At 45.1% G+C, this 26,045-nt stretch overlaps 4 protein-coding genes across 5 annotated transcripts; 2 read left to right on the top strand and 2 right to left on the bottom strand.

The window, feature by feature from the left end:
* Window positions 1-501: 501 nt before the first annotated feature.
* LOC100825288 (neuroguidin) lies at window positions 502-3,306 on the top strand. The gene is made up of 7 exons (XM_003567373.4): window positions 502-776; window positions 898-988; window positions 1,155-1,334; window positions 1,437-1,628; window positions 2,197-2,352; window positions 2,464-2,618; window positions 2,785-3,306. The coding sequence occupies exons 1-7, from the start codon at window positions 718-720 to the stop codon at window positions 2,933-2,935; spliced, it is 984 nt and encodes a 327-aa protein (XP_003567421.1). The 5' UTR covers window positions 502-717; the 3' UTR covers window positions 2,936-3,306.
* A 2,399-nt stretch (window positions 3,307-5,705) lies between these two features.
* Window positions 5,706-12,538, top strand: LOC100824679. Of its 2 annotated transcripts, XM_010234460.3 has the most exons (10): window positions 5,706-6,059; window positions 6,220-6,291; window positions 6,585-6,655; window positions 6,743-7,591; window positions 7,703-7,796; window positions 7,898-8,695; window positions 8,803-10,626; window positions 10,720-11,008; window positions 11,412-11,560; window positions 11,864-12,538. In XM_010234460.3, exons 1-10 carry the CDS (start codon window positions 6,017-6,019, stop codon window positions 12,181-12,183), a joined length of 4,509 nt encoding a protein of 1,502 aa, XP_010232762.1. In that variant the 5' UTR covers window positions 5,706-6,016; the 3' UTR covers window positions 12,184-12,538. The 2 variants fall into 2 exon arrangements, with proteins under 2 accessions (XP_010232762.1, XP_003567419.2); XM_003567371.4 differs by having other exon boundaries at window positions 8,803-11,008.
* Window positions 12,539-17,367: 4,829 nt separating this feature from the next.
* On the bottom strand, window positions 17,368-19,526 carry LOC100827968 (transcription factor TCP20). Its single transcript, XM_003564917.4, has 2 exons — window positions 17,808-19,526; window positions 17,368-17,699 (listed from the first exon to the last, which is right to left on the bottom strand). Exon 1 carries the CDS (start codon window positions 19,064-19,066, stop codon window positions 18,107-18,109), a length of 960 nt encoding a protein of 319 aa, XP_003564965.1. The 5' UTR covers window positions 19,067-19,526; the 3' UTR covers window positions 17,368-17,699; window positions 17,808-18,106.
* Window positions 19,527-23,022: 3,496 nt separating this feature from the next.
* Window positions 23,023-24,799, bottom strand: LOC104582935 (protein FAR1-RELATED SEQUENCE 5-like). The gene is made up of 4 exons (XM_024458879.1): window positions 24,766-24,799; window positions 24,509-24,682; window positions 23,380-24,312; window positions 23,023-23,047 (listed from the first exon to the last, which is right to left on the bottom strand). Exons 2-4 carry the CDS (start codon window positions 24,616-24,618, stop codon window positions 23,023-23,025), a joined length of 1,068 nt encoding a protein of 355 aa, XP_024314647.1. The 5' UTR covers window positions 24,619-24,682; window positions 24,766-24,799.
* Between the last annotated feature and the right edge of the window lie 1,246 nt (window positions 24,800-26,045).

The raw sequence follows: 26,045 nt of genomic DNA, 5'->3' as shown, positions 1-26,045 counted from the left end.
CGAAAGCAAACAAATTCAATTTACTCAAACCAACAATGCAAAAAATGTCAAGCAACTCTTTTTTAGAATAAATGCCATGTAACTACTAAGCACGTCGGCCCCGGGAGAAAAAGAAACTACTCCTACGCACGTCAGGGCAGAACGGTAAATCGAGCCGAAAAGAAAAGGCCGCCCGCGGCCGGGCTTGGCTTCAAAAATTTCGGGGCGAAAATTTCGGAGCGGTTCGTTCGCGCTTTGGATCAGATCGGCCAGAAAATTTTCCGGCGCGCGCGCCTTCTCGCTTTCCCCCGCCCACCCCAGCCGAAAAGAGCTTCCCTCACAATTGGGCCGGTAACATGTGGGCTCAAATGGGCTAGACTCTGATGTACTCTTCCGTACTTGGTTACGAACATAATTGGACTCCCTCAAAACAAAAAACGAACATAATTGGAGCCCATTTTCGAAACAAAAAAGACATAATGAAGCCCATAAAAAATTGGGAACAGAAAGGAAATCCCCTCTGTATTATCCTGGCCGGGTCTGAAGCTAGCTAGGGTTTTTGCCTGTGCTCTGCTGTAAACCTCCGCCCGTCCCCTCGTCGGCGCCCGCCGCGGCCTTCCCCGCCGCTGCCCCGGCGCCTTGTGGTTCGTCTGTGCGGCGGCGCCTGCCTCCCCTCCGTCCTCCTCAAATCGGTGATTCCTAACCCCTATCCCTGCCTCGGGAAAGTAGCTGTTGGCGATGACAGCAGCCGCCGCCGCCGAAGCCGGCGGCGAGAGGAAGACCGAAGCCCTCGTGCGGTAAGCTCCCTCCAAAAGAATACAGTGTTAGACTCTGCCACTTCGCACTCTTCGTACCAGAGGAATCAGCAGGGTTGGTTTAGAAAGGATTTCACACGGATTTTGGTTGTGGTTTTCGCAGCGACGACGCGCCGAAGCTGCTCCTCGCCTTGAAGGAGATGAAGGACGGGCTCGACCTCGTCAGGAGCAAAGTCGAGTCCCTCACCCGGAAGGTATATTTAGCCTATCCCGCACTCTTTATACCGTATATAGGAATGATGTTGAGGATCCACTGGACGGAATATGGGACGAGGAGCGAGTGGAGTCTTCTGGCTGGTTCGCGTGGCGTACACTGAGAATTGTGTTCCTTTTTTCTCTGTGTGTTGGTGTGTTTGTTAGGTGAGGAAGAACCAGCTGCCAACAGGCGATGGGATCGGGTATCTGGAGGCCAAGCACCACCTGCTGCTTAGCTACTGCCAGGACCTCGTCTACTACCTGCTCCGCAAGGCGAAGGGGCTCTCGGTGGACGGTCATCCTGTCGTGCGCAGCCTTGTTGAGATTAGGCTATTTCTTGAGAAGGTGTGCTTGTGCTCTGTGGTGTTGATTATTAAGTGGTCAATCTTTAATTGCTTGGTTATTTGTCTCATAATGGATGGTGTTATGTTGAACTCTATCTGGTAGATTCGCCCAATAGACAAGAAGATGGAGTACCAGATCCAGAAGCTCACCAATGCTGCAGATAGTGCAGCTGCCCAGGAAAAGGTGCCAGATGCTGAGGTGAATGGGAAGGGTGAGCAACGGGATGAGGAAGACCTGTTGAAGTATCGGCCAAACCCGGATATGATGGATACCAAGTATGCTCCTAATGGACAGGTGATGTTTTTCTTTCACTTTCCTAACTGATATTTTCGGTTACATCTGCTAATGTCATAATGTGCACACATGCACAAAACTACATTTAAACATTGTGATCATCAATATCTGCATTGATGTAGCAGCTTCTTTAGCCTAAACATGAACCAATATATCATACAGAATTTGCAGAGATGTAATCTGCTTATCCTCACCAGGTTGTTTTGTGTATATATAGTTGTCATTTGGAGTGATAAATTTCTAACCCAAATTGTATAATCAAATTAAGTTGCTGCGTGACTACTTGAGATGATATTTTGGTTCTCTGAACTATCTTTACTGGGTTTATGTCTTGTTGTAAGTCAACAGTAATATATTATTGCTTCTGTGGATACCACTGATCGTTGGTTATATAATGCCTTATATTGCTAATGGTTGGAGTGTACTTTTAAGGCACTATTCCTATTAACACTGTAGATTAGGTTCGTATGTTTTACAGCAGTAATGAACAGTTCAGTTTTCATGACTAGTGTATACTGTTAAGGTTATGCAAACTCATATGTCTGATGTTGTAACTGCTTGACTTCAGGGCAATGATGGTATATACCGTCCTCCGAAACTTGTGCCCGCGGTTGATAAGCGTAGTAAAGACGCTTCAAGGAGAGATATAGCATTAGCACGTAGTGCAAAAGAAAATCCTTATCTCAAAGAGATTATTGATGCTGCTGCTGATAGACCAGAAGAGGTTCGTCTATTTTTCTTCTTCTTTTGAATACTTAGCTACTTGGTTAGATGTAGAGTAAGCTATTTGATGTGCTACTCTCAAGCTAAGTAACCTGTGCGTGCAATTTTGCAGTGGAAGGAAACAGTGGGTGATGAAAGCAAAGAATTTGTGAATTATATGCGGCAGAGAGAGAAGCAAGAAAAGGCAGAAGAGGAGTTGTTCACTCGAGCTCCGGTAACCAAACGTGAGAAGTATATAGAGAAGCAGATGAAGAACAAACTTCATGGGTATGTTTTATAATTTAGATTGTGTGCAGTTAGCCCCTTAAAAAGAAAACCCATTAGCCACATTAACGCATGATGATAGCTTTGGTTGCTTTAAGCTGAGCTTGTCCTTAGGGATCTTGCAACTTTACCCAACCAAAGTGCTTAGTTGAGCTGTTTCTGTATACAGGTTAGAAGGCCTGACTGATGGATTCGACCTCGGAATGAACATGCTGTTCGATGGAGACAAGGACGATGGTGGTGGTTCAAGTGAACCTCGTGGCAAGGGTGCAGGGCGAAGAAAACACCAGAAAGGTGGGAAGAAGAGGAAGCGTCATTAGTTGAAACCTGTCGTTACAACATCGTGTTCCAGTTCAAACCAGACATTTGATACACGCCAAGCGATTAATAGGTGCCAGAAGCAGCAGTTTTGCCCATCTGTGTAGAAACAACTACTCGGGGTCTCCAGATGATTGCCACATGCTTGTGCTGACTTGTTTGTCATCATGAGTACTCCCACCAATACCAATTGATGTCGTGCAAATAGGCTTTCTGCTCAGGAAACTACTGTTTTCTGTGGACCGTGGAGCTCAGGAACTCGAAAACACTAGAATTTTGATGTGTCATGTGCGATGGATTTAGGATACTTTGAAAAGTGCCGTTTGGATGACAGGAATGAAAAACATCAGGTCGTATGTTTGTTTTCTTTGAACTTGCGATGGAATAGCCAGGAAGATAAGGCAATCGTTTGTTCCAAACTTAATTATAGAAACTTTTCCTGGACGAATCATACTCTGCAAAATTCACATGTTATTCCTTCGTTCTATAGGACCTTAGGCGAGCCTTGACCTGCTAAACATATTCTTCAGATAGCCCAGTGGGCCGAATGACTTTCATGCCCTCCAAACTACTGTCGGGCTGGACTGGTGGCTGGTGCTACAGCCCCAAGCACCGGGCCTGGCCGTGGCACCAGGATTGGTTGCATTTTGTGCAACAGAATCTTCATAAACGGTCTTCATATGTCTCGATCATATGGCTCAATCGACTGACAAACACAAATGCTCAGCAACAGAATCTTTGTACGTTGAGCACTGCTTCTTTCCCTGACACATATTGTAAAGTTCTGCTGGCCGCGTCTTAATATTTGTCTTAAGCCATTATTATTGTTGTTGCTAGGCCACTGTTTGGAAAAGGAATCATTTGATGATCCTGTGATAACCAAGTCGAAGCAGCAGCCTGGTCCCCCGTTCATTTTTGGAACATATCGATTGGGGTTGGTTGGTGTGTCTTCCAAGGACAGTTTCCTGTTTCATCCGTGTCTAGAAATGAAAAGAAACGCCTACCATTTCCGTTCTTCCGAAATGGTTGCTGGCTTCTGGATAGCGAGAAAGCCGGCGTCCCGGCAGAAAAATACATGTTTCATCGGATTCCAGATGCAGGTCGTTTCAGAATTCGTGGTGATAGATTTGTACTGCCCCGTATTACGAAGTACTCCTCCCGATCCAAAATTGTTGTTGAAATATTACGTGTATCTAAATTTGGGCAAATTTGAGTAAGAATTTAGGATCAGAGAGAGTATTTCTTTGGTTCAAACATTATCGTGTAAAGAGTAACTAGAGATCAACTGTGAAATTGAGTCAAGAGGAACACCTGAGTGCCAAAGACTGGTGGTGTCTATCAATGTTCTCTAGATACTTAGTTTATAATTAGGACACTAAAACTGGGTGTCCATGAGCTCTCTCGTCTCATCGTGCTTGTGAGCCGTCGATTTCATGATTTTGAACTTCCTGACTGTTTGACGCAATGAGTCAAAACCGTTGTCTTTTAAGTTGATTGGCCACTTTTGGCTATCTGCCCTAACATGTTGTCGTAGGTTTGGAAAATAAGACTTCATCCCAAGAAGAAAAGAATGAAAGCGGCTACCACTAAGAGATGACTTGCACGAAATGAAGCGAGATGTGAAGGGTGAAACCGGTGTGTAACCAACTGCTCCGAAATGATGGTGAGAAAAAAGGCATCATGCATGGGCGACCCAAGCTCGTTCCTCGCCCTTCCGGCGAACAAAACAACATTTGTTCACTAGAGCTATTAATGACGGATGTGCAAGTTGATCTAACAAAAACTGACAGATTTGGGCCACTTGTCAGAGGCTAATGGGGAGCTACTCTCTCGTTTTCTTGAATAAATATTGTTTGATTGTTTGATTTAAAGGTCCCATTTCGGAGAAGCCCTAAAACCATCAGGTCCCAACGTTGGCGTAATGACAGTGATTCATGTCTTTCCTATCTACGTTGTCTGGTACCTAATCTCTTCAAGGGTCTACGACCTGAAGGCACACGGTAACACGTCAAGTCACAACAAAACACTGTACGTGGACATCTCTTTTTTTTAATGCGTTTTACATCTCCATCGATTTAAAAAACCCAGATCTATGTCATTCGAGCTATAGGACGAAAGGATGCACGAGACTTCTGCAACACATCCGCACCTTCAATTAGAGCTGGAAAGTGGAATAGAAATGAACAAAATTGAGTGTTATCGCACTTATTTTCGTATCTTTTAACGGAAGGGGATACTGCCAAAAAATAATCACGAGATGAATATGACAAACACATGCATTAAAAGTGAATGTTTGTCGAAACGCAAACACAGAAGGCGAAGGGGCATAAGACGTTCCAAGGGCAATAGACAAAGCACATCAGATTTGTTGTGTCGGCAAAGAGGCCACATAATCATTGGTTGCAAAGTTTGACAAACAAAAATGAAAGTGAGGAAAGATATTAAGCGAAGTCCGGTTTGTCTGATTTTCATATCGGCAAAAAATAAAAGCTGGAATCGTAATGAATCATTGATTCAATTGGCTAGTTTTTATTAAATAACCATTCAGACACAAACCAAAATTGTATCGTAATCAGAAAAATGTAAAACGAATTTGAAGCCTCGATGGAAAAAAGGACGGTGAATTCGTGAAAAGGAAGAAGTAATGCTCTCATGATACTACCGGTTTCCCCGTTGGAAGTAATAAGAAATTTAAAGAAATAAATAAAGGTGGAAGAGAAAAGGTTCAATAAATACAATTCCATGATTTTATCCCATGTCCCTCGCCCCTGGCTCTCATCATCCTCGCTCCGCCTCTCCAAACCCGTCTCCCCTCCTTCCCCACAAACACACAGTTCCCATCCCCGTTCCCAAGTCCCAACCCAACCCGCTCCCCCCGCGGCCCCTCTCGTCTCCGGCGACCTCCTCTCAAAACCCTAGCCTCCCCTTCCCCGCTCGCCTGGCCGCCTCTGCCTCTGCCGCTGCGCGCCCGCCGGCTCGCTCCCCCGCTCGGATCGTGCGGTGCCCCGCCGCCGCCAAGCCGAAACCCTAGCTCACTCCCTCCCTCCTTCCCCGCCCCCACCCTCGGATCCCGTGAGGCCGCGATGGCCGAGAGGAAGCTGGATCGATTCGCCGCTCTCGGGAAAGGTGAGCACCGCCCTGCCTCGTCCCGCCCGATCTGCACTCCCCAGGGCTGCGGGAGATCCGATCTGCAGCGCGCCCGCTCGTGGATTGGCCTCGGCCTCGGCCTAGATCTGTGTGATTGGCTGGTGCGTTGTTCCGATTTGATTGTGTGGTTGTTTCGCAGATGGTCTGTCGCTTGGGATCGAGGAGGACAGGAACACCGCCGCCGCCATGGGTTTCGTCGAGGAATCCAAAGGTCCGCTCCCGTTTATCCTCAAACCACACCCTATTGTTGCTTCAGTTCGGATTTTAGTTTGTTTGGGCTGTTGGGGAATTGTTATGGCACATAGGTTGTTTTTTACTTTACCATAGACATGATTTGGTTTTGGAAATGGAATGGTTGCTATGCGTGTGTGCACGTGTGGACCTGTGCGGGCGTGCAGGTGGGTGTGCTACTCCTAGGGTGCGTGTCTGTGTGTGTTGGTCCGTGTGAGATAGGTGTAGAATGGTTCCCTGAGTCGTTGACCAAGAAAATCTTTTGCGATGCAGATCAGCAGCATCTGGAGAACAGCATTCCTCTGTCCCCTCAGTGGCTTTATGCCAAACCAAATGATACGAAGGTTTGTCACCCGGTGTTATTTTTGCTTTTGCTGTTTATTGGTTGCTGTTATAAGTGTGTATTAATCGTGCTGGGTGCTGGTTTGCAGATTTCAGCACCTCATGGGTCTTTGCTCGAGCCTGCTGAGAAGGATGCCAGGATGCTGGAAGGGACTAAAGAACGGCGGCGGAATGCATTTGATACTGACAGCAGTCTTCGTTGGCTTGATGAGGAGAGGGAGACCAGCTTACTTGGAAGGCGGGAGCGCAAGAAGGAAGTTGACCGGGATGTGGAGAATCGTAAAAATGATCGCCGATCTGACAATGTTACTGCAAGGGACAACAATGATTCACGGGCACCTCCTACATCTGAAAGGTGGAATGATGGCTCCACCCGCAATTCAGGGAATGAAGGCAGACGTGATGGCAAATGGTCATTAAGATGGGGACCTGATGACAAGGAGAAGGAGTCCAGACCAGAAAAGAAGATTGATGCAGAAAAGGATGAAACTCATGGTGAGAAACAGACATTTCCTGGAAGGTTGCTCCCTGAGTCAGACTCCCGTGATAAATGGAGACCTCGTCACAGGCAGGAGACTCAACCTGTTGGTACAGCAACGTACCGTGCTGCTCCTGGATTCGGACTGGAGAAAGGACGTGTGAAGGACTCCAATGTTGGGTTTTCCCCTGGAAGAGGCAGGGGAAACCCCAACTCAGTTCCATCCTTCAGCCGCCCATCATCTGCTGGACCGATTGGTGCTCCACCTGTGCATGGGAGGCGTGTGACAACTGCCGGTGCTTTTCGCTACCCGAGGGGTAAACTTCTTGACATCTACAGGCAGCAAAAGATTGTCCCATCTTTCGATGGCGGCCACCGAACGCTGGAGGATATTCCCTCCATAACACTCCCTACTTCTGTTCAGCCACTCGCCTTTGTTACACCCGACACTGATGAAGAGGTAACATCATCTTTAATTACTTCCTATTTTGTTTTATAGTGGCTGCTCACCAGTGTGCATTTGCCACTGCATGTCTATTTATTTATTTTTATCTGTTTGTGTGCTATGCAGGCTGTTCTGGAAGATATCAGGAAAGGCAGGGTCATTGGCAGTGAAGTTACAAATACAACTGCGCTCCAAAAAGAGAGAAAACAAGATACTGAAGGTATGCATATGATGTGATCTTATTTCCTGATATTACTGCTGAGTCACGTGATTCTTTTTTCTTTTTAGTATCATCTAATGTAAAAATTATTTCGAAACCAGCTCGTGGTACTGATGACAAGGATAAAGGCACTGAGGCATTTAGCGGGTTGGGGCATGAAGGATCTGCTGCTTTAATAACAGAGAAGGATGCCTTCTACAATGAAGGGATGTTTGCAGGTGGTATCCCTGATCCACTCAAGAAACATATAGAGGATAATTTCCCCAGCAATCATATTGAGCTTTCCAGCACCAAATCAAGCGCTGACATTGATCTTGGTGCCAAGTTACCAGATGATCCAAATTCTCATTTAAATGTAAACATTGACACTACTGGCCAGGCTAGCTATACAGACGGGAAAGCTAGTGGTCTGGCTAGTTATCCAGAGGAGTTGACCTTGTATTACCTGGATCCTCAAGGAGGCGTGCAGGGTCCTTTTATGGGTACAGATATTATCTCCTGGTATGAAGATGGATATTTTGGTTTGGAGCTACCTGTGCGTTTATCTCAGGCTCCAGATGAAGCTCCTTTCCGCCCACTTTCTGAACTCATGCCGTACCTTGGACATAAGCCCCAACCTCTCCCACCTGTATCCCGTGGTGAAAGTGCTGAATCCATGGATTCTGTACATAATAATTTTGAAGATGCACTTCCTACCTCTGGTTCTTTTGGGAAGAATGATCAAACATCTAAAGGAGATTCTGAAAGTTATGGAGTCAATCCTAAAAGAGGTGACAATGAAGCATCATTACAGTCACGTAATAATAGCTGGTTCCTTTTACCTGAACCAGAAAAGGCCGAAGTGAAGCCTGATGTTCGTCAGCAGCACATTCCTGAAACAGTGAGTCAGGATGCTGAAGGTTAGTCTACTATATTTTCTGTTATTACCTTTTTCTTCGCAAACACTTGTCAGTAGGGTTATTTTCTTCAGTTAAATGCTTACATTTCTTTTCCACACTCGCTGCAGAAGTGTTGTACACTGGGAGGCCTAACAGCAGCATGGGTCAATCTCGACAGGATTTCGATAACGATCGTGCAGATATCCATTTGGCATCACTTGATTCCCGTTCTGGGGTTGGAGAAGCTAACCTGCCCCATCATGATGCACCTAGAGAGAATGAACTGAGTCCTCTGGGCTTACTTTGGTCTGAGCTGGAAGGGATGCATCCGAAGCAACCTCTCTCATCAAATGTACTTGGTGTAAATGAGCGTAGAAACCCCAAAGCTACAGCTCCAAAGGATATTCCACCTTTGAATAGCAGGCATGGGCAGCTTAGCAGGATGAATGAAGCCCCTGTTGTGCGTGATGACTGGCCTGCTAGCCTTGGGCGGATGGACAGCATGAACGATGCAAACATTTCAGGTCTAATTCCCCAGGTTGAACCTGAGCTAGGTCATCTGAATTTTGAGGAGCAGATGCTACTTACACAGATTAGAAGGGAGCAACTGCAGCAAGAACACTTGATGGCTCGTAACAGTTTGGAGTTTCCTGGACCATTCGCAGGTCAGGTCTTTGATTCATTGCACCAGCACAGACAGTCCATTAATCCACCAGTTCCTGAGGTGGAGCATCTGTTGAGAATCCAGTTTGAACTTGAACAACAGCAGCAGCGCCGCCAACAGCTTCAGCAAGAACAGCACCGCCAGCAACTTCAGCAGGAGCAACACCAAAGGCAGCTACAGCAAGAGCAGCACCAAAGGCAGCTGCAGCAGCGTCAAGCCCAGCTTCTGCAACAGCAACAGCAGCAACAACAACAGCTGATTATTGAGCAAATGTTGCAGCAACAGTTGCAAGGTTCAAACTTTGGACCAGGCAACATGGTTGATCAAGTGTTACTTCGGGAGCAGTTATTGAATGACTTGCATCACCAACCCCATCATTTTCAAAGGCAGCATGATGCAGCGATTGAACAACTCATTCAAGCAAAATTTGGGCATGGGCATCATAGGGAGCAACAGAATGATATGTTGGATGTTCTCTCACGGTCAAATCAGAGGCAGGGGCTTCCTCTGGAGCAGCAAATTCTGTTAGGCCTGCACCATGATCAGCTCCAATCACAACAGATGGCCAATGCTATACGACAACATGCGGGCAGGGAGGATGAAAGGCATTTAAGTGGGGTCTGGCCAATGGAGGACCCTAACCAATTTATCCGCCCAGGAACAAGTCCAAATCAAAGCCACATAAACAGACTTGGTCAATTTGAACTTCTGCAGTCCCTTCAGCGGTCTTCATCTGTGGAGCATCATGACCATCTGGACCGAAGCCTCTCTTTGCATGAGCGGTTGCATAGGGGAGGCCAAGGCATTCACTCTCTTGAGCGGTCTGGCTCTTTGCCTGGTGGCGCACCTTTACCAAATCCAGATGTTGTAAATGCTTTAGCACGTCACCATGGCCTCGGTCAGTTAGAAAACCAGGGTGATTTATATTCTTTAGGCCAAATGCCTATGCATGCTTCAGGGGTTCATCCACAGCAACACAGGCTTCAGGAGCAGGTGTCAGGTTCTCACATGGGAAGGCTGGAAAGGAACTGGTCAGATGCCAATGGGCAATTGCAAAATAGCCTGATAGAAGCATCACGCATCAGCCAATTGCAAATTGAAGCAGAGAAGCATAGAAGGAATGTGGAAATGAACCTTCCCATTGACAACCCACATGCATGGGCATCACTTATGAACAACGATAGGAACACAGAACCAGATTTAAGTGATATGTTCCATCAAAAACTGGCTCTTCAATCCCATCAATCTCGTGGTTTCACTGATGTTCCATTGACAGCGGCATTCGGACGTAAAGACCCTTCTTTACTCTTTGCACAGCCTCCTGCAGATAACTCTTTGAGATCACCTGTTGATAGGCTGTCTTTTGATGATCCACTTGCAGAAAGGTCACAGTTTGCAAAGATGGGGCATTTGGGACAGCAGGAGGGATCAACCACCCTAGATAGTTTACCTAACAATATTGAGATGAGTCGAAAATTGGGCCTTAGGTCGAGCTCTGGAACTATGCTTGATATTCAAAGGGGAGAATTTCCAGATGTGATGGGTGGCAGTGGATCTGCTAATCAATTGGTTGGGAATGTCAATGATGTAACCAGGAGGAAAAGGCAGGGTTCTAGTGCGAACTTGGCCGTTGATGACACCCATTTCTCTGAAGAAGCAGTCATCAACTGGTACTGCTCTCAACTTTGTAGATACACCCCTACTTTCATATATCCCTTTTAAACCTCATAATGAACTTTCTCAATCGATCATATACTGTCTTCGCAAATAGCTATTCTGATATTTATTTGCTCGGTCATCATGTTTTGAAATTTAATTACCTTCAGCAAAGGCTAATCCTAATCTGTATTACTTTGTTTGGTTCTCTATTACTTATGGGTATACCTTTCCACAAACTGATTGTGTACATACAATGTTAGTTTTATCTCATAGTCGAGAACATACTCACCAAGTCACTAGTACTCTGTCAGTATGTACAGTCAGTATTATTTGTCCAACGTGTATTGTGTGTGTACACGTTCTTCATCTAGTGCACATCTCAATCATATACATGTTTTTGCTTTTTATATGCAGGGCTGATGGCATCTCCAAAGGGAGCTCTCATTCCCTACTAAAGCGCATGGCAGACCCACACACTGCTACATCTCAGGCACTGTCAACAGATCTGTCTTCAGCCATTAGGTTGAAGAATTCGGGCCGACCATCTTCTGCATCATCTGATGGTACGCCTTGGATGTATTTATCTATCTATTATTTTTTTGTTCTTTATTTCCAGGGAATGACCGTTTGGTTTGGTAAGTGAAAATCGTATATCTACAGTCATGTTAATGTTAACTTGAGAGTATCTGGCAATAGTTATTTGGATCCACTGTCTGGTGAAGTGCACTCTAAATAGATGATTTTTCATTCATAGATTGCCTCGAGACTTTCTGCTCTGATTTGAGGATTCTGTTAAAAATAGGTTTTTGCCATTTTTGATATATATTTTGATTTCAGACCGTTGATGTAGTAATCATGTTGTGCAGAGCACAAGATCGAATCAGGAGTCACCTCAGCAGGCCATGCTGTGGAAGCCCCTGCATCAGCCAACAAAGAGACAGGGACGTTCGGCATGCCACCAAACACCAATCTGGATGCCTCTGGCCCTTCATTCAGTGAAATGCTCAAGAGCACAAAGAAGCCTCCATTGCAGTATGATGCCTCTGAATCTGCGGACGGTGGCCCTGGTGGCAAGGGTACGAAGAAGAAAGCAAAGAAGGGAAAGCAGATCGACCCTTCACTTCTTGGCTTCAAGGTCCACAGCAACCGCATCTTGATGGGTGAGATTCACCGCCCTGACGACTAACATGCTCGAGTCATGCCATTTTGTGTACATGCTCACCTCTGTAGACGTTGCTCAAGGTTTTTTTTTTGTAACATTCCTGTGGAGGCCATGGCTCCTCCCTTTTGTTGTTTCCTTTTAGCCTTAGGATACCAAATCAGACAGAAGGTCAAGTTCAAATTAGGGAGGGTTTTCATTTTTTGTGCATCTGGGCCCTCGAGTTTATACAAGATACATTTGTACAGGACACCGAATCATCGGCATTTAATGTCAGTGATCTCCTTGTACAGTACAAGGAAGTATCATATCATTACGCAGTCCCTCTCAGAGCTCTCCCTCTGAGAGGAGTCATACGCGTTGCTAATTTCTTCACAGATTACTGATAGTGTAGTCAGAAATGTGTCCTTGCTCTTATTTTCACTCCTGAAATGTGTAATTGTCCTACGTCACTTCATGGCCAATCATTTCATCTGCTTCTCTTATTTTTCATAACCTCTAGTACTTGTGCACACTCAAAATACTAGTGATTTCCAATCACAGCACGACATAGAGTCGCATGGATAATTTTCTGGAGGATAACTTGGACACAGGAGTCGCTGTTTGCTCGCGCCGGAGGCCATGTGCCCGGATCACGCACGCAGGAGCACATGCCGTACCACCACCAGAAGTAGTATCAGCACACTCTTATCCCACGTGGCTTATTCTAATTCGCCGACCCGGAAGAGCTATCTCATCCATCCTCAGGTGCTGGGATCTGGACGGCGGTGTCGCAGTCTGCAGCCAAAAACAAAACAAAAAAGAGCCAGATTGGATCTGCCATAGGGCCATGCCCATGCCATGTTCTAGCCGGAGATTGAAGGACGAGACCAACCTGAACACCTATTGCTGACGCACACGTTACGACACTTATTTTGTGGCCTCGATGCGAGTTTGTTCTGGGACTGACGGGACGGGACGGGACGGAACGAGAAGCGTGCCGTGCCCATACGGCCATACCTGACTCCATTCGAAGACGCGATGCGGCAGAACGGAAGAATGTCAGAGGCACAGCACAGCAGGACCCAGCAAGCGAGTCAACGGAAAACCACGTACGGTCATGATCTCGTACCCCGTGTGGTTGCAGCCGTCGATCGATCTGCTCGATTAATGTAACCTTAATGTAATGCAACCAAAGTTAGCTAGATTGATTAGTTATTTTTTGGGGATCAGGCTCCATTAGTTGATTAATTGGTTAGTGCAGGGCCCAAGTCAAGTCATCGTCGTCACCGTCAGTCCCTTTCTCTGTCTCCACACAGGGCGAAAAAGGAACAAAGAAAAAAAAAGCGAGAAAATGAAACAGGCGTACCACTTCTGAACGAACCCGTCTTAATCAACGGAGCAGGCGAGCAGCGGCCATGGATAAGATAAGCTAGAGAGATACCTGCCCGGCGGATCCCACCACACGGGACGTGGACGACATGCCTGGGAAGTGAGAAACGAACGAAGAGAAGAAGCTCGCTAACGCTAACGGTGGTGGTTAACTGCGGCCCAACATGGAGCATATTAGGCCAAACTTTGCTTAAATAGTGGCGCCTTAGTTAGGTACTTAGGTTACTGTTTGTTTGTTTGTTTGTTTGTCTGTCAGACAGACTACAACAATTTTGACGTACCACACTCTCTTAATAGCATATGTCTCATGTCATACAGCCAATACTTCTGCGTTACTCACTCCTTTCCGATTTACTTGTCATCTTAGCTTTTTATTTTTATTTTTCCCAGAAAAGAGTGTTAGTAACTAATGCAAGCTCACTCCCCGAGTACCTGTAATCAGCGATTTCTCCGCCGCACTTTTTCCTGGCTTGCCACGGTTTCATAAAAAAAAGTGCGACAAACAAGGCTACGGGTGTGTTTGGTTCGTGACCAAACTCAACCCGACAAATATTTTAGTCATGACCAAATAGTTGGTTCTTGTTTGAATTACTATTGTCAAATTTTTGATAAACCAATTATCAATGACCAACTCTAGTTCATTTTTGTTGCCAAATCTTGGACAAGCAAAAGTACAACCAAAATTGCTGGGATAACAGACCCTACAAACCAAACATGTCCTTAGTCTCTTTTTTTTTGTGATCGAGGATGTCCTTACTCGTATTGTCCCATGTTTACCTTTTTTTTACAAAAAATTTGGAAAGAAGAAAAGGCATGAACTCCAAAATAGGATAAGAGCTTTTTATAAAATGCTGATAGGCCGCCGGCCTAACATCGCAATTCTTTTTGTGTATTGGAGACCATCTTACACGTAATTGTACATGGCATTCCCGAACAAGCTTGCAAACTGAACTGGCTGAACATGTTCTCTTGTTTCTACTTTCTAGGGTCTATAAAACAAAAAAGAACATGCTTGCTGTATGGCCTGTAATAACCAACCATGCACCTTTATTATTTCCTCAGGGTAAGCAAGGATCTAAAAAAAAACTGGCTTAGGAGATAAAAGAAACACATCCATGCTATGTCACTCCAGGCCAGGCAAACTGTTGATGTAGCTGTGCATCGCATCGCATGCCATGATGAGCTGGAAGGGATGATCCTAAAAACAGAAAAAAGGCAAAAGCATTCGAAAATGAGTGCAGATAAAGCCTAAAGAAAGGACTGGAGGAGCACAAAGTGTCCATATCACGCATAATAAATACTCTTGCGCTCCACATAAATTTTCAAAATAATAACCCTGCCACCAGGGAAGAAACAGATGTTGGTATCTCTGAGTCCAAGCATACACCTGTATGGTTCTTATCGCTTTTGATGAGGGCAAAGAAAAAAGATCCCCCACTGGCGAGATGGTGCCCAAGACGAGGTTTTAAATAAAGAAACTTTTTTTTGCATGGCATTATCCACACACACAAATCATAATCTTTTACCTAATGATCTTGCAAGAAGGTGTGAGTGGTGCTGGTATTTTAAGAGCAGCATGACTCGCATGCTAATCATGGCACCTTCCGATTCAATTCAACTACTGGAGATGCTTCTTGCACTAACCAACAAACTTATATGAATTTGGGGTAATGGGGTGGGCACATAAAAGGAAAACACAAGGTGGTCTACTTGTATATCCACATATCTTGCTGGGGGTAGCAAAGAGACATAAAATTCTTTCTTTATCTAAAGAACGCTTGTTTAACCTTGCTCTGTAAAAGATGTTTTCATTTAGTGCTCTTGTTCAGCTACACTGGCACTGGTAAGTACTGTATGTCTGATTCTGTTGGTTAATAGCATATACAGAAGTACTTAGTATTCACAGAAGAAACAAATGTGGTGCACAGGAAAACTGACTACATAAGACTGGTTTCAATGAATTTGTACTAATCTTATGTTTCACAAATCATACTATCATCAACTCAAGCAGAGAATGACAACATGACGCCACATTGCATTGCACAGCTATAGCTCCAAGGTCCTGAAAATCAGGTGCACATACTGGCCGTAAAACACCAAACGTTGATGCAGATCTGAGATTTGTATAATTCTGTTGGACTGTTGGTGTTAGAACTTAAAACCTTAAATTACAGACGAAGGGAACATACTACACACATTAGTTACGTGCACAAGATACAGAATCAGATCAGGCCCTTCACATTTTTCACAACAAGGCCTAAACCGCAATTAACAGGGAGTAGAATGACAAAGACAAACGTCTATTCCTCCTGTCAACACACAAAAAACATGTGACTAGGGCAGATGGGGAGCATGAAGTCACTAGCAACCATCGCCTCTACCAGAAATAACTCCATCAGAGGAGCAACAGAAATCTGTTTTTAAGGGTGTGGAACATTTCAGGGTGGTAGGAGTAGGACAATGCTGATGTACTACCATTGGCAGCCCACCATGTGCCCTGATGATATCAAAGCACCTCATGCAGAATGGTTTTATGGCAACTGGTCAAGATCCAACCGTCACCAAACATGTATGTTCTGTCTCACATTTATGGAAGATTTCATGAATGAATGTAGCAAGACAAAACAAGCAAACATGAATGATTTCCATGCGCGCACAAAAAGAAGATGAATAGCAAAGTAAACATGTATGGATTGTGTGCAAGCACAAAAGCAATCAAAACAGCATGAAAGCTAGCGTCGCAACATCCAGAGCAAACTATAAACCTTTCCATTGTGGAGCAGACAGACAGCTGTCCAAGTGGTGATAGAGAAGCACTGTTCAGAAATAAGTACACATGGCATGGGTGAACTACAGTTGCCCCAGCATGATCATGCTGACCACTCTTCTTCTCTCTTCATGACTACAATGAACATGCTGCTCTCCAACTTGTAAAGTCATTTTGATTTGAATGCTCTCCTTACTCATTAGCATGTTGGCATGTTATTGTTCAAGTAAACGAGTATATTTTTACTTGCCGGCCAGGAAAATTAGCACATGCATTCTTAATGTTAGATGAACTGGCAAAGACACTACCTGAACTTCTAGAAGTGGTATGCAGCTTTCCATAATGCTACACACCAAAATCCATCATACCAATTCTGTTGATAATAGTGGTTAGTTATCTTCACCATGACAAGAAAATAGATGGAGAAGTTACAAGTTAAGTGGTCAAAACAACCTAAATATGGTTTTAGCCATTTCCATGCAGAACACACTCTGCAAGTTTATTTAAACAGAGTTACTGTTACTCAACGGCACCTACTATTTATCGACATTATCATTGTGGAAGTGGAACTGCCCAAAGGTCTGGCATGCCTGCCTGCCCATTGGTAAATCCATGATATTTTTAACACTTCCGAATATTCGCTGCTATCAATGCATCAGATTTTAAGATGGACCAAGTTTTTTTTTAATCATATTTTAATGTCAGCATGGCATTGCACTTCTATACAATAAGATGCTAGAATTTGAGTATCTGGACATTGAGTTTAAGAAATGACGAACATGGAAATGTTAAAGACATTTTGCCTTCTCAACTAAAAACTACTCCCTCCGTCACATATTAAGTGGCTCAAATTTGCCCAACTACGGATGTATCTATGTCTAAAATGCGTCTAGATACATGTAACAGAAAGTCACTTAATTTGGGACAGACGGAGTATACATCTACCTCATCCTATATATACTCTTATGTACAGTTCCTCCTAGTTAAGAAATATAATAATAAAACGAAGTACATAAATCAGCAAGAAAATGTAATGAAACTGTATACACAAACAAGAAACAAAATCAAGAGAATTCTTGAAATCAATATAATATATATCATTGCCCTGACATAGAAGAAGCAAATAAGCATATGCCATGTAAAATGATTGTCCATGAAAGTAAACATGTAGAATCAGGGATCAAGAAATGTATGTGTATCATATTTTGGTTGCAGAAATAGCCCATGAAGGGATGATTGAATTGCCGGCTATCATCGTGATCGCTCAAAAGAGGATCGCTAATCCCATAAAAGAACACCTCCCTAGCTCCAAAATTACCTGAATATCTATACACCTTGCAAATAACAAATAAGGCACTCACTCGGACGGATGATCGTAATCATCCAGCTCTCAGCTATTATACACCTGCAATATGGACATACAACAAGCATCAATGCGTAAGCTCATCAGTCAATCAAGCTCGACGCTCAAATAATCTGACATGTCAAATGCAAAAGAAGATCAAACTTTTACCTGAATTGGAGGCAATTCTCGGATCGTCGAAAGAGCAGTGCTACAGTGGGAGTAGGAACTGAGGACGATACTGATCCGTTCCACCAAGACCCCAGAGCAAGAAGCCTCTTTTGAGTTTTGACACCACAAGAGAAACAAAGAAAAATCGACACATGACAACCCAAGAACAACAAGCTAATGGTAAAAAGGCATCGCCATCAGAGGACTGATCGCCATAGCATACAGTTTTCTCTCCTTCCTTGGTTTCTCCTCCTCGAGAAACACGACCAAACGCAGGGATAGGTGAGATGCACAGCCCACTACTGCCCGCCGGACTCCTCGTCGGAGTCGCCCTCGTCGCGTTCGTCCTCCCCGTCCTCTTGCTGCTGCTGCTGCTGCGGCTGTTGGTGATGGTGATGCTGCTGAGGGTGCGGGTGCTGCAGCTGGCCGCTGCCCCCGGCGCCGCCGACCTGGTGGTAGAACTGGCTGAAGGACTGCGCGGCGAGCACGCCGATGTGGCCTTCCTGGGACAGCCCGAGCTCCAGCCCCGGCATGGCCGCCGCCGCCGCCGCGTGGCTGGCGAACATGGGCGCGAACCCGATGTGCCCCCCACCACCGCCGCCAGGGAGCTCCATCCCGGCGGGAAGCCCTATCCTCTGCATAAGCCCGCCGAGGCCGCCCCCAGAGTCAGCGCCGGCTGGGGCCGAGTTCATGAACCCGGCCGGGGAGAACCCCGCCGCCGAGGGCCCCCAGAGGTGGTGGTGGTGGTGCGGCCTGGCGAGCGCGGAGGTGGGCGAAGGCAGCGAGGGCGCGACGGAGGCGAGCGCGGACGCCGGTATGGTGCCGGACCCTGTGGCGGCGACGATGGCCGGCTCCGCCTGCTGCAGCAGCCACTGGACCGTCTCCCCGTCCGACTTGTGCCCCAGCTCCCGCGTCAGCTGGAAGATCCGCGCCGCGCACAGCGCCGGCATCCGGATCCGCCGCCCCCGCCCGTCCACCTTGGTGTGCCGGTCCTTGTTGGAGCTCCGCTTCGGCCCCAGCCCCTGCACCCTCCTCTCCCCCGCCCCCGCCGCCGCCACCACCTGCTGCTGCTGCTCCTTTCCCCCGCCGCCATCTTCCTCCTGCTGCTGCTGGTGCACTTGGATTTGCAGGTGCTGCTGCGGCTGGTGATACTGCTCGTGATCCAGCTGCTGCTGGGAGGTCGTGGTGGTGGTGGTCGTCACGCCGGTGGTGGGCTCCGTTTTGTTTAGCGGTGGGGGAGGAGGAAACTTGGGGTCCATCTCTCCACAACACAAAACAACCAACTTACCCAAACAAACAACAACAATTCCTCTCCTCCCTATCAAATCTCGCCTTCTCTTTCCCCTGAAACCCAAGAAGAACAAGGAGGAGGAAGAGGAGAGGGCAAAGGCCAATAATGGATCGGAGACAGTGATGGCCCGATGGTGGAGAAAGAAAGAAGAAGGTGAGGAGGAGGGAAGAGAATAGACAAGAGAAAGAATAAGAAAATCTATGGAAAGATACCACGCCCACTTTCTAGATTTACTCTGCTATTTGGACTTTCTTTCCCCCCAGCTGCAATGTCCTCTCCTACTCTCTGCCAGTATACTCTTGCACTGTCATTTCTGGGCTTCTCTTTGGGTGTTGGAGCTGGTAATCACTTTTTCCAAAGTGGTGATGCTTAGCAGGTGCTTTTTAACCGCTTTGCTAGGTTTTACTGTCCTCTTTTGGAGTTGAACTGATTTTTTTTTAACTGGGGTTGGTAGACGCAGCGGCAGAACTCACTGAGGTGACTGACTGACTGAGGCAGGTGAATGGAAAAGAGAGGGAAGCAGGAGGGAAAGCTGTCAGCCACCAACGTGGAGGCATTTTCTTACGTCCACTTGGTTCACTGTACCCAGGGCCACTTGTATAGTTGTATTTGAATTCCAGGTGTATTTTACTATTAACATTTTTATTATGTACTGTATTAACAGTCCAACATCTTATCAGCCAATTAAGGCGCACACAAAAGACTAGTAATTACAACAATATCTTATAAGGTAATACATCATTGAAAATAGGGAGGATCTGTATTGTCTTGAGTACAATATGAGGTTTAATAATTCAACAGTACATGGTTGTTTGTTCACATAATCGTGATAATTTCAAGCTCCCTGGAACAAGGACAACCTCGCTAATTTTCAAATTATGCACTGTTCAAATGAAAGTGTAAGATTATGCTTGATACCACACAAAGTGTGCACACAAAATGCATGGGAACTTGTCCTTCCTTTTCCAAGTTCCCTTGTATTCACCATTCTTGACTTTTCTCAAGTTAGGGGAAAACTGCTAGCTAAACACTGCTCGTACCCGCAATTGTTTGCGCTTCCTGGTCAGATCCATAACACACACACATAAAACAAAACCTAATAAAACTAAATTACCGCTACCTAGATGCTTCTCGATCCTAAGAAAACTACACGTATTTTTTCATACACACAACCTTATGATTTTATGCTTGCACAACAAAATGATCTAATCTCAAATCTTTTACCATTGTTATACGCAAAATACGTGAAATACCTACTTGCATCGCGCAAGGTGATGCATTAAGGAACCAATGCAGTGGAGATATTTAATTTTTCCTCTCTTTCTTCAGGAGAATGTGTTTTTGTGGGTAACTGATGATAGTACAGCTAGAGATTCCGGCTGTCTCTGTCTGTCCCTTTCTTCTCCGCCAATTGGGTTCGGCGGTGTGGCTTCAGATATTTATTTTTAGGATTTTCGTTTTTATTTATGGCCCGAGGCAGGACGGGAATGGATAAGCTTGGTGGCATGCAAGGTGGGCCAGGCTCCGGTCAAACTTGATGGCCCACGATTAACACGGACTCATACCGGTTCGGAAAAGCTTGAACCGGGCCTAACCTTGGCCCTGTCTACTCCTGGCCCGACACCCTAATTCGCATCTTTTCCAGTTAGTACTCAACTTTTTATTAACCTAACAAATGTGGCATCTTTTTCCTAACAAAAGGCTCAGTACAGTACTAGCAGTAATATACTGGTACTCACTGAGTCACTGTTAGTCTAAGGCAAAACCTTTTATTTTCCAGTAAAGAACGTACGGTTGATGACCTTTGCAGATTACGCATGGAAGTTAACGTATTGTAGCCTACCGGCCGGCCAGTACGTATAGGATCGAGCTAGCTAAGCTTAGGTGTCCCCTGGGGACAGTGAAGAGCTAGGGCGGCATCAGCGTCTAGCTACTCTAGTTTAGTTCCCTGATATTGCGGCCGGGGAACGGAAACGAGGAACAAGATCTCTGACGTATTAGTCAATACTGCAGATGGACGTAAGTTAAATTCGTTCGTTCATGGTCCATCGGACGGCAGCACATCAAATCCTTTTGAAACTCAACGCGAGTCGGCCCAAAGCCCAGCTCAACGAAGGGGAAACAGAAATCGGCGCACTGCAGCTGACAAAAGGAAGACCAGCGGCGGCGGCGCCCCCTCCTCCCGGCCGTCTCTGCTTCCACCGTGGCGGCGCGGCGCGACGCTGGTGGCCCAGGTGAAGTGCGGCTTGCCGCAGAGGTCTACAGTTCGGCTCATATTGTAGAGGAGGATGGTGGCGTTGATGGCGAAGGCGAGCTGGAGGCCGTCCTCGTCGCCGGCCGCTGCCCAGGCTCACGCTGGTCCTCCCGGCCGTGTCGTCCTCGTCGCCGCGCTCGACCGCTGCTCGGACACACACGCTGGTCGCGTTCTCGAAGAGAAGGAGCAGGAGCGCAGGAGCCCGTCCTGGTCGCATTTGACCTGTGCACTGCTGCTATCCTGTTGTTAATTGAATTTGGAGACGCAAAGGGCAGGAAGCATCCTCGCTGTTAAACTGAATTTGGAATTGCAAGAAAGATTGAGACGTAGTTGTGATTAGATGTTATGACTGAAAATAACTACGGCAGTACTCTTGCACAAAATGGCAATTGTTGATGCTACCTGAATTGAACATTGCCCACAACTGAACTGAAGTAAATCGGAGCACATGATTGTCGAAAACAGAAATATTTTACCACACCCCAATAAAAGCTTCATCTGTGATTGGTCCCTATAAATTTAATAAACAAGTAAGATTTTATAAACAACTATGATCTCTATATTTGTTTTATAACTATATGAACAAGATTAACGTCAATAATTGAGTGAAGCTAAGATTGGTCTCGTAGACTTCAGATTCTTTCCCTTTGCCACTATAAACACCATCATTTGCAACTTGTACTTGTGCATCTGCTTGTGATTGTGCTTGTGCACTGCCACTACCTGCCTCTTCCCCAACCTCTTCTATCTGTGGTGAAATAAAATAGAACGGTTATGAGAATTGAAGGACAGAATGATAACACTGAAATTGCACTTTTATTTAGCAACATACATTTTCCCTCTTTTTTCTGAACTTGTGCTTTTTATCGAGCCAAGTTCTTTTTCGTTTTGAAGTTTTTGTTTCAACCTTCTTTTTCTTTAGGCGCGCGTTAGTCAACAAGTCATCCGGTGGGCTAGCATCTGTGGAAATTGTAGATGGATACCGAGGAGTGCTTGTGCATGCATTGAGTTTTTCTTGAATTTGCTTACCAAGGATGTCTAGTGTGCTATCCACCAACGCAACACATTCTGGGAAGTTGGATGCTCGATCCGCCAAATTATGAAATTTGTGGGACATATATCTGTAGCTAAGCATGGCATCCATATATGGGTTTTCAATTATATTTCTTCCCTCCTTGTCTTGTACAGCTCCACTTCGTGCTTCTCGTGTCCATCGCTTTAACACATAATGTGATGGCAATTACTTGATGTTCATTAAATCAAGAACTTTAAGAGCATGGCCACACAATATCCCAATTCTCTCATATTGCTGGCAGCTGCACACAACTATTTGTCTCAAAGGATCACCGGTAACTTTATACTCCTCTTCGATGGTAAAATCTCCTACAATATATTCATTATAGCCATCCAATTGCTTGGTGCAAGTTGATAAGGATCTTTCATATTCACCTTGGAAAGCTTCGAATATACTAGGTCTATATACGTTGCTAGCTTGCACCAACATAGGTGGTGGTCTCCTCATAAATAATTTTGGCAACTTTTTCCTTGAGTCAAATTCTGAATTCAGTTCGTTATTCCTTTTTCCTTGCACCACCCTTTCAAAATGCTTAAAGAAACGGATGATATCGAAATCAGATTTGAAATGGATTTTCAAATCATTGTTCAGACTCTCACTCAATTGTGTACTTCTCATTCCTAGTGTGAAGACATCCTTCATATAACATTCAGCCCATTTTTCTTTGAACTTATATATGCTATCCAACCAAGTTTGCTTGCTCACCTTTTTCCTCATGAGGTCAAACTTTTGTTCAAATTCTGCCTTGTCTTCATACTCAAACATGCACTTACTAAAATCTGCCAGAATACTAGTTTCTTCATTCTCCTCTCTTTTCTTCTCTTCATTTTTTTCTTTCTTCTTCTCTTTCTTCTTTTCCTTTTTCTGATCTTCATCCTTCTCTTCATGTAGATGCTTGACGGCATTTTGCATAATGTGAAAGGTGCATAATCCATGCCATGCTTCTGCAAACACTTCTCCAACTGCCTTTCCCATTGCGGCATCTTGATCTGTATATAATGTTTCAGGCACCTTTCCTTTATGAGCATTTAGAAAGGCCTCAAACAACCACTTGAAAGATGCAAAGGTCTCATCATACATGAGAGCTGCACCAAAAACTACAGTTTCTCTAAAGTGATTGAATCCGACAAAAACACCGAAGGGCCTACTCTCTTTGTTTGTTCCAAAAGTAGTGTCAAAACTAACCACATCGCCAAAATGTGCATAGTCCATGATCATTTTAGCATCAGTCCAAAATATGTTTGCTATTTGTTCTTCACAATCCATTTGCAATGCATATTGGAATGATGGGTTTTCAGCAATCTTGTCTTGAAAATACTTAAGCATGCTACCTGCTTGGCCATATGCCATTTCTCGTTGGCGCTTGGTCCGCAAATAATTCTTGTGATCACGGAGGGTATAGCTAAGATTGAGTCCTCCACCAACTTGGCGACTTGCAAACTCATGTGAGGCTTTTGGCCCAATACCTGCATCATCTGCCATTTCAATTTCAAAAGCTTGTAACTCTGAAATTTTCCTCTGTGACACCATTAAATGTAAAGTTTCTGGCAGGTGCAGTGTGTGATTGTGTTCCAAAATCAGCTTAGTCACTTTGAGATTTTCCTTTTTCCGGTCCATGTTAACACTCATGTGCACTTGGCAATCGGTTCTAGTTTCAGCTCGAGGCAACTTTGTTAAATGGTCCATTTTGTCTTGTGATCGATGACCCTCATTTGCACAAACAAATTTACATGATGTAACTTTCCCATCAGATGCTCTTTTGTTTGTATACCTTTTTCTGACCTCAAAGCCTTGCTGCCCACTATAGCTCAGCCAAAATGCCCAAGCTTCATCTGAATTTGTAAATTCCATGCCAACATGAGGTACCAAACCTGGCAGTACAACTCTGTAGTGTAAAAATTGAGTAAGTGTTGGAGTTATGAGTTGTGCAAGTGTGGAGAAAATATTGGAACCAATAGTATTGAAAAAGAAGTTGTGGAAATAAGCAAACACTAGCAGTACGTAAAGATACAAAAATCATATAGCCTTTTCCTGTTTAAATTACCGATTTCATGCCAAAGTACTTGAGATAAGGAAAGTACCTATTTAAATTAGGATCATTGCTTGATCTGTTAATCTCCTCTGCCACCTCTGTTTCTTTCATAGTTTCTTCTTCCATGGACAAATAGAGAAATTGATCAAATTCAACCATTTACTTCCATGAGAAATAGGGGAGTTGATCAAACCAAAGTAGAGCAGCGCTTGAGCTCCAGGTCCTGGCACAAATTCGAATTCAGGTGATTGTCGTCATGTGGGAGACAGAACGAGAAAGGGAGAAAATCGGGCAACTGAGATCTACCTGGGAATGACGAAGCAGATCAGCATGTGAGCTCCTCCAGGTCCTGGCGGGAAATCTCTTTCTCTCCCGCTGTACTTGTCTAACACCCTATCCTCTGACGCTTTTTTCTGAGACAACGCTCTCCTTTTCCCTCTTGGTCCTTGGACTGGGCTTGGGCCAACCCATCAGTGCGTTTCCAGGGGATCCGATGTGCTGACGTCCGATGGACCACGAACGAACCGATTTAACTTACGTCTCTCTGTAGTATTGACCAGTACGTCGGAGGATCTCGTTCCACGGAAATCAAGGAAAGGATCGCCATTTGCAAATAGTAGAAAAATGAGTCGATTGCTGCATGCCTCGATCGACAGCTCAACTGACTGACAATACGTACCGTGATGTATCTATATTCAAAAACATCTAAATGCATACATGTAATATTTCGTCAATATGGGATGGAGTGAGTACTGCGGAGCATCTCGTCTTTTCATGAAATAGTTTTCTCTCTGTAGTTTTAGGTTGTACACGTGACCAGTACAGTAGTACTGTAGTACATACATGGAAGGGAAACCACGGGTACTGGATAGATGTAGAGTTGAGAAAACCTGTGGGCTATGGCTGGGGACAGAAAAGAAAAACAAACTGCTGATGGAGCCAAACAAAATTAAGAACGGGACGGCGACATGCGAAATCCGTTCGAGCTCATCCACAGTGTCTGAATAAGGCGACGACTGGTCTGACAGGGATGCCCCTCGCTTGCCAGGCCGCTTGTCGCGCGAAGAGAACCACGTACGATGGATAATCTGCCTGTCATGACAAGATCATCACCAGCATTAACTACGATGGATTTAGGAGCACGTTTTTCCACACCTCTTCAGCATCGAGCAATAACCGAAAGAAAAGAAGAGGAAGAAACTGGGATCGATCGAGAAACGAGTCGGAACTCTCAACCAGCAGCAAAAACTTGCCGTGCGCGGCCCGAAAATTCTGATATTAAAGGGCGCGGTTGGTGATCTAGGCGTTTGTATTTTTCCATACCGAGTTTTCTCTTCTTCTTCTGTCAAAAATAAAAAAATCTAGCGTTTAGGAAAATAAAATCAAGCCCATATATAGTGAGTTTTTTGTTCTTCCTTTTCTTTATTTTCCTAAAAAAAGTAGTATTCCGTATATAGAGCCGCGCGGCGTGTGCCCAATCAACGCCGCTAGCTCCTAGCGTGACGTCAAACTTGGCATCCAATCCTCAACCGTTCAACCGATCGATCTGTTGCCTTTTTCTTTTGGTTCTTCAGACATATGCCATC

The sequence above is a fragment of the Brachypodium distachyon genome, chromosome 2, assembly GCF_000005505.3.
Source record: "Brachypodium distachyon strain Bd21 chromosome 2, Brachypodium_distachyon_v3.0, whole genome shotgun sequence".
Classification (NCBI taxonomy): domain Eukaryota; kingdom Viridiplantae; phylum Streptophyta; class Magnoliopsida; order Poales; family Poaceae; genus Brachypodium; species Brachypodium distachyon.
This window is presented reverse-complemented; position numbering and strand designations above follow the sequence as displayed.

Excerpts from the sequence above, each read along its gene's own strand:
- LOC100825288 (XM_003567373.4), top strand. The coding sequence starts at position 718 with ATGACAGCAGCCGCCGCCGCCGAAGCCGGCGGCGAGAGGAAGACCGAA. Across the intron at positions 1,629-2,196 it reads AGTATGCTCCTAATGGACAG|GGCAATGATGGTATATACCG; the intron begins GTGATGTTTTTC and ends GCTTGACTTCAG. Across the intron at positions 2,619-2,784 it reads ATGAAGAACAAACTTCATGG|GTTAGAAGGCCTGACTGATG; the intron begins GTATGTTTTATA and ends TTCTGTATACAG.
- LOC100824679 (XM_003567371.4), top strand. The coding sequence starts at position 6,017 with ATGGCCGAGAGGAAGCTGGATCGATTCGCCGCTCTCGGGAAAG. Across the intron at positions 7,797-7,897 it reads GAGAAAACAAGATACTGAAG|CTCGTGGTACTGATGACAAG; the intron begins GTATGCATATGA and ends TTTCGAAACCAG. Across the intron at positions 8,696-8,802 it reads AGTGAGTCAGGATGCTGAAG|AAGTGTTGTACACTGGGAGG; the intron begins GTTAGTCTACTA and ends CACTCGCTGCAG.
- LOC100827968 (XM_003564917.4), bottom strand. The coding sequence starts at position 19,066 with ATGGACCCCAAGTTTCCTCCTCCCCCACCGCTAAACAAAACGGAGCCC.
- LOC104582935 (XM_024458879.1), bottom strand. The coding sequence starts at position 24,618 with ATGGTTGAATTTGATCAATTTCTCTATTTGTCCATGGAAGAAGAAACT. Across the intron at positions 24,313-24,508 it reads AATGATCCTAATTTAAATAG|AGTTGTACTGCCAGGTTTGG; the intron begins GTACTTTCCTTA and ends TTTACACTACAG. Across the intron at positions 23,048-23,379 it reads GGAAAGGCAGTTGGAGAAGT|GAATGAGAAGTACACAATTG; the intron begins GTTTGCAGAAGC and ends TCTTCACACTAG.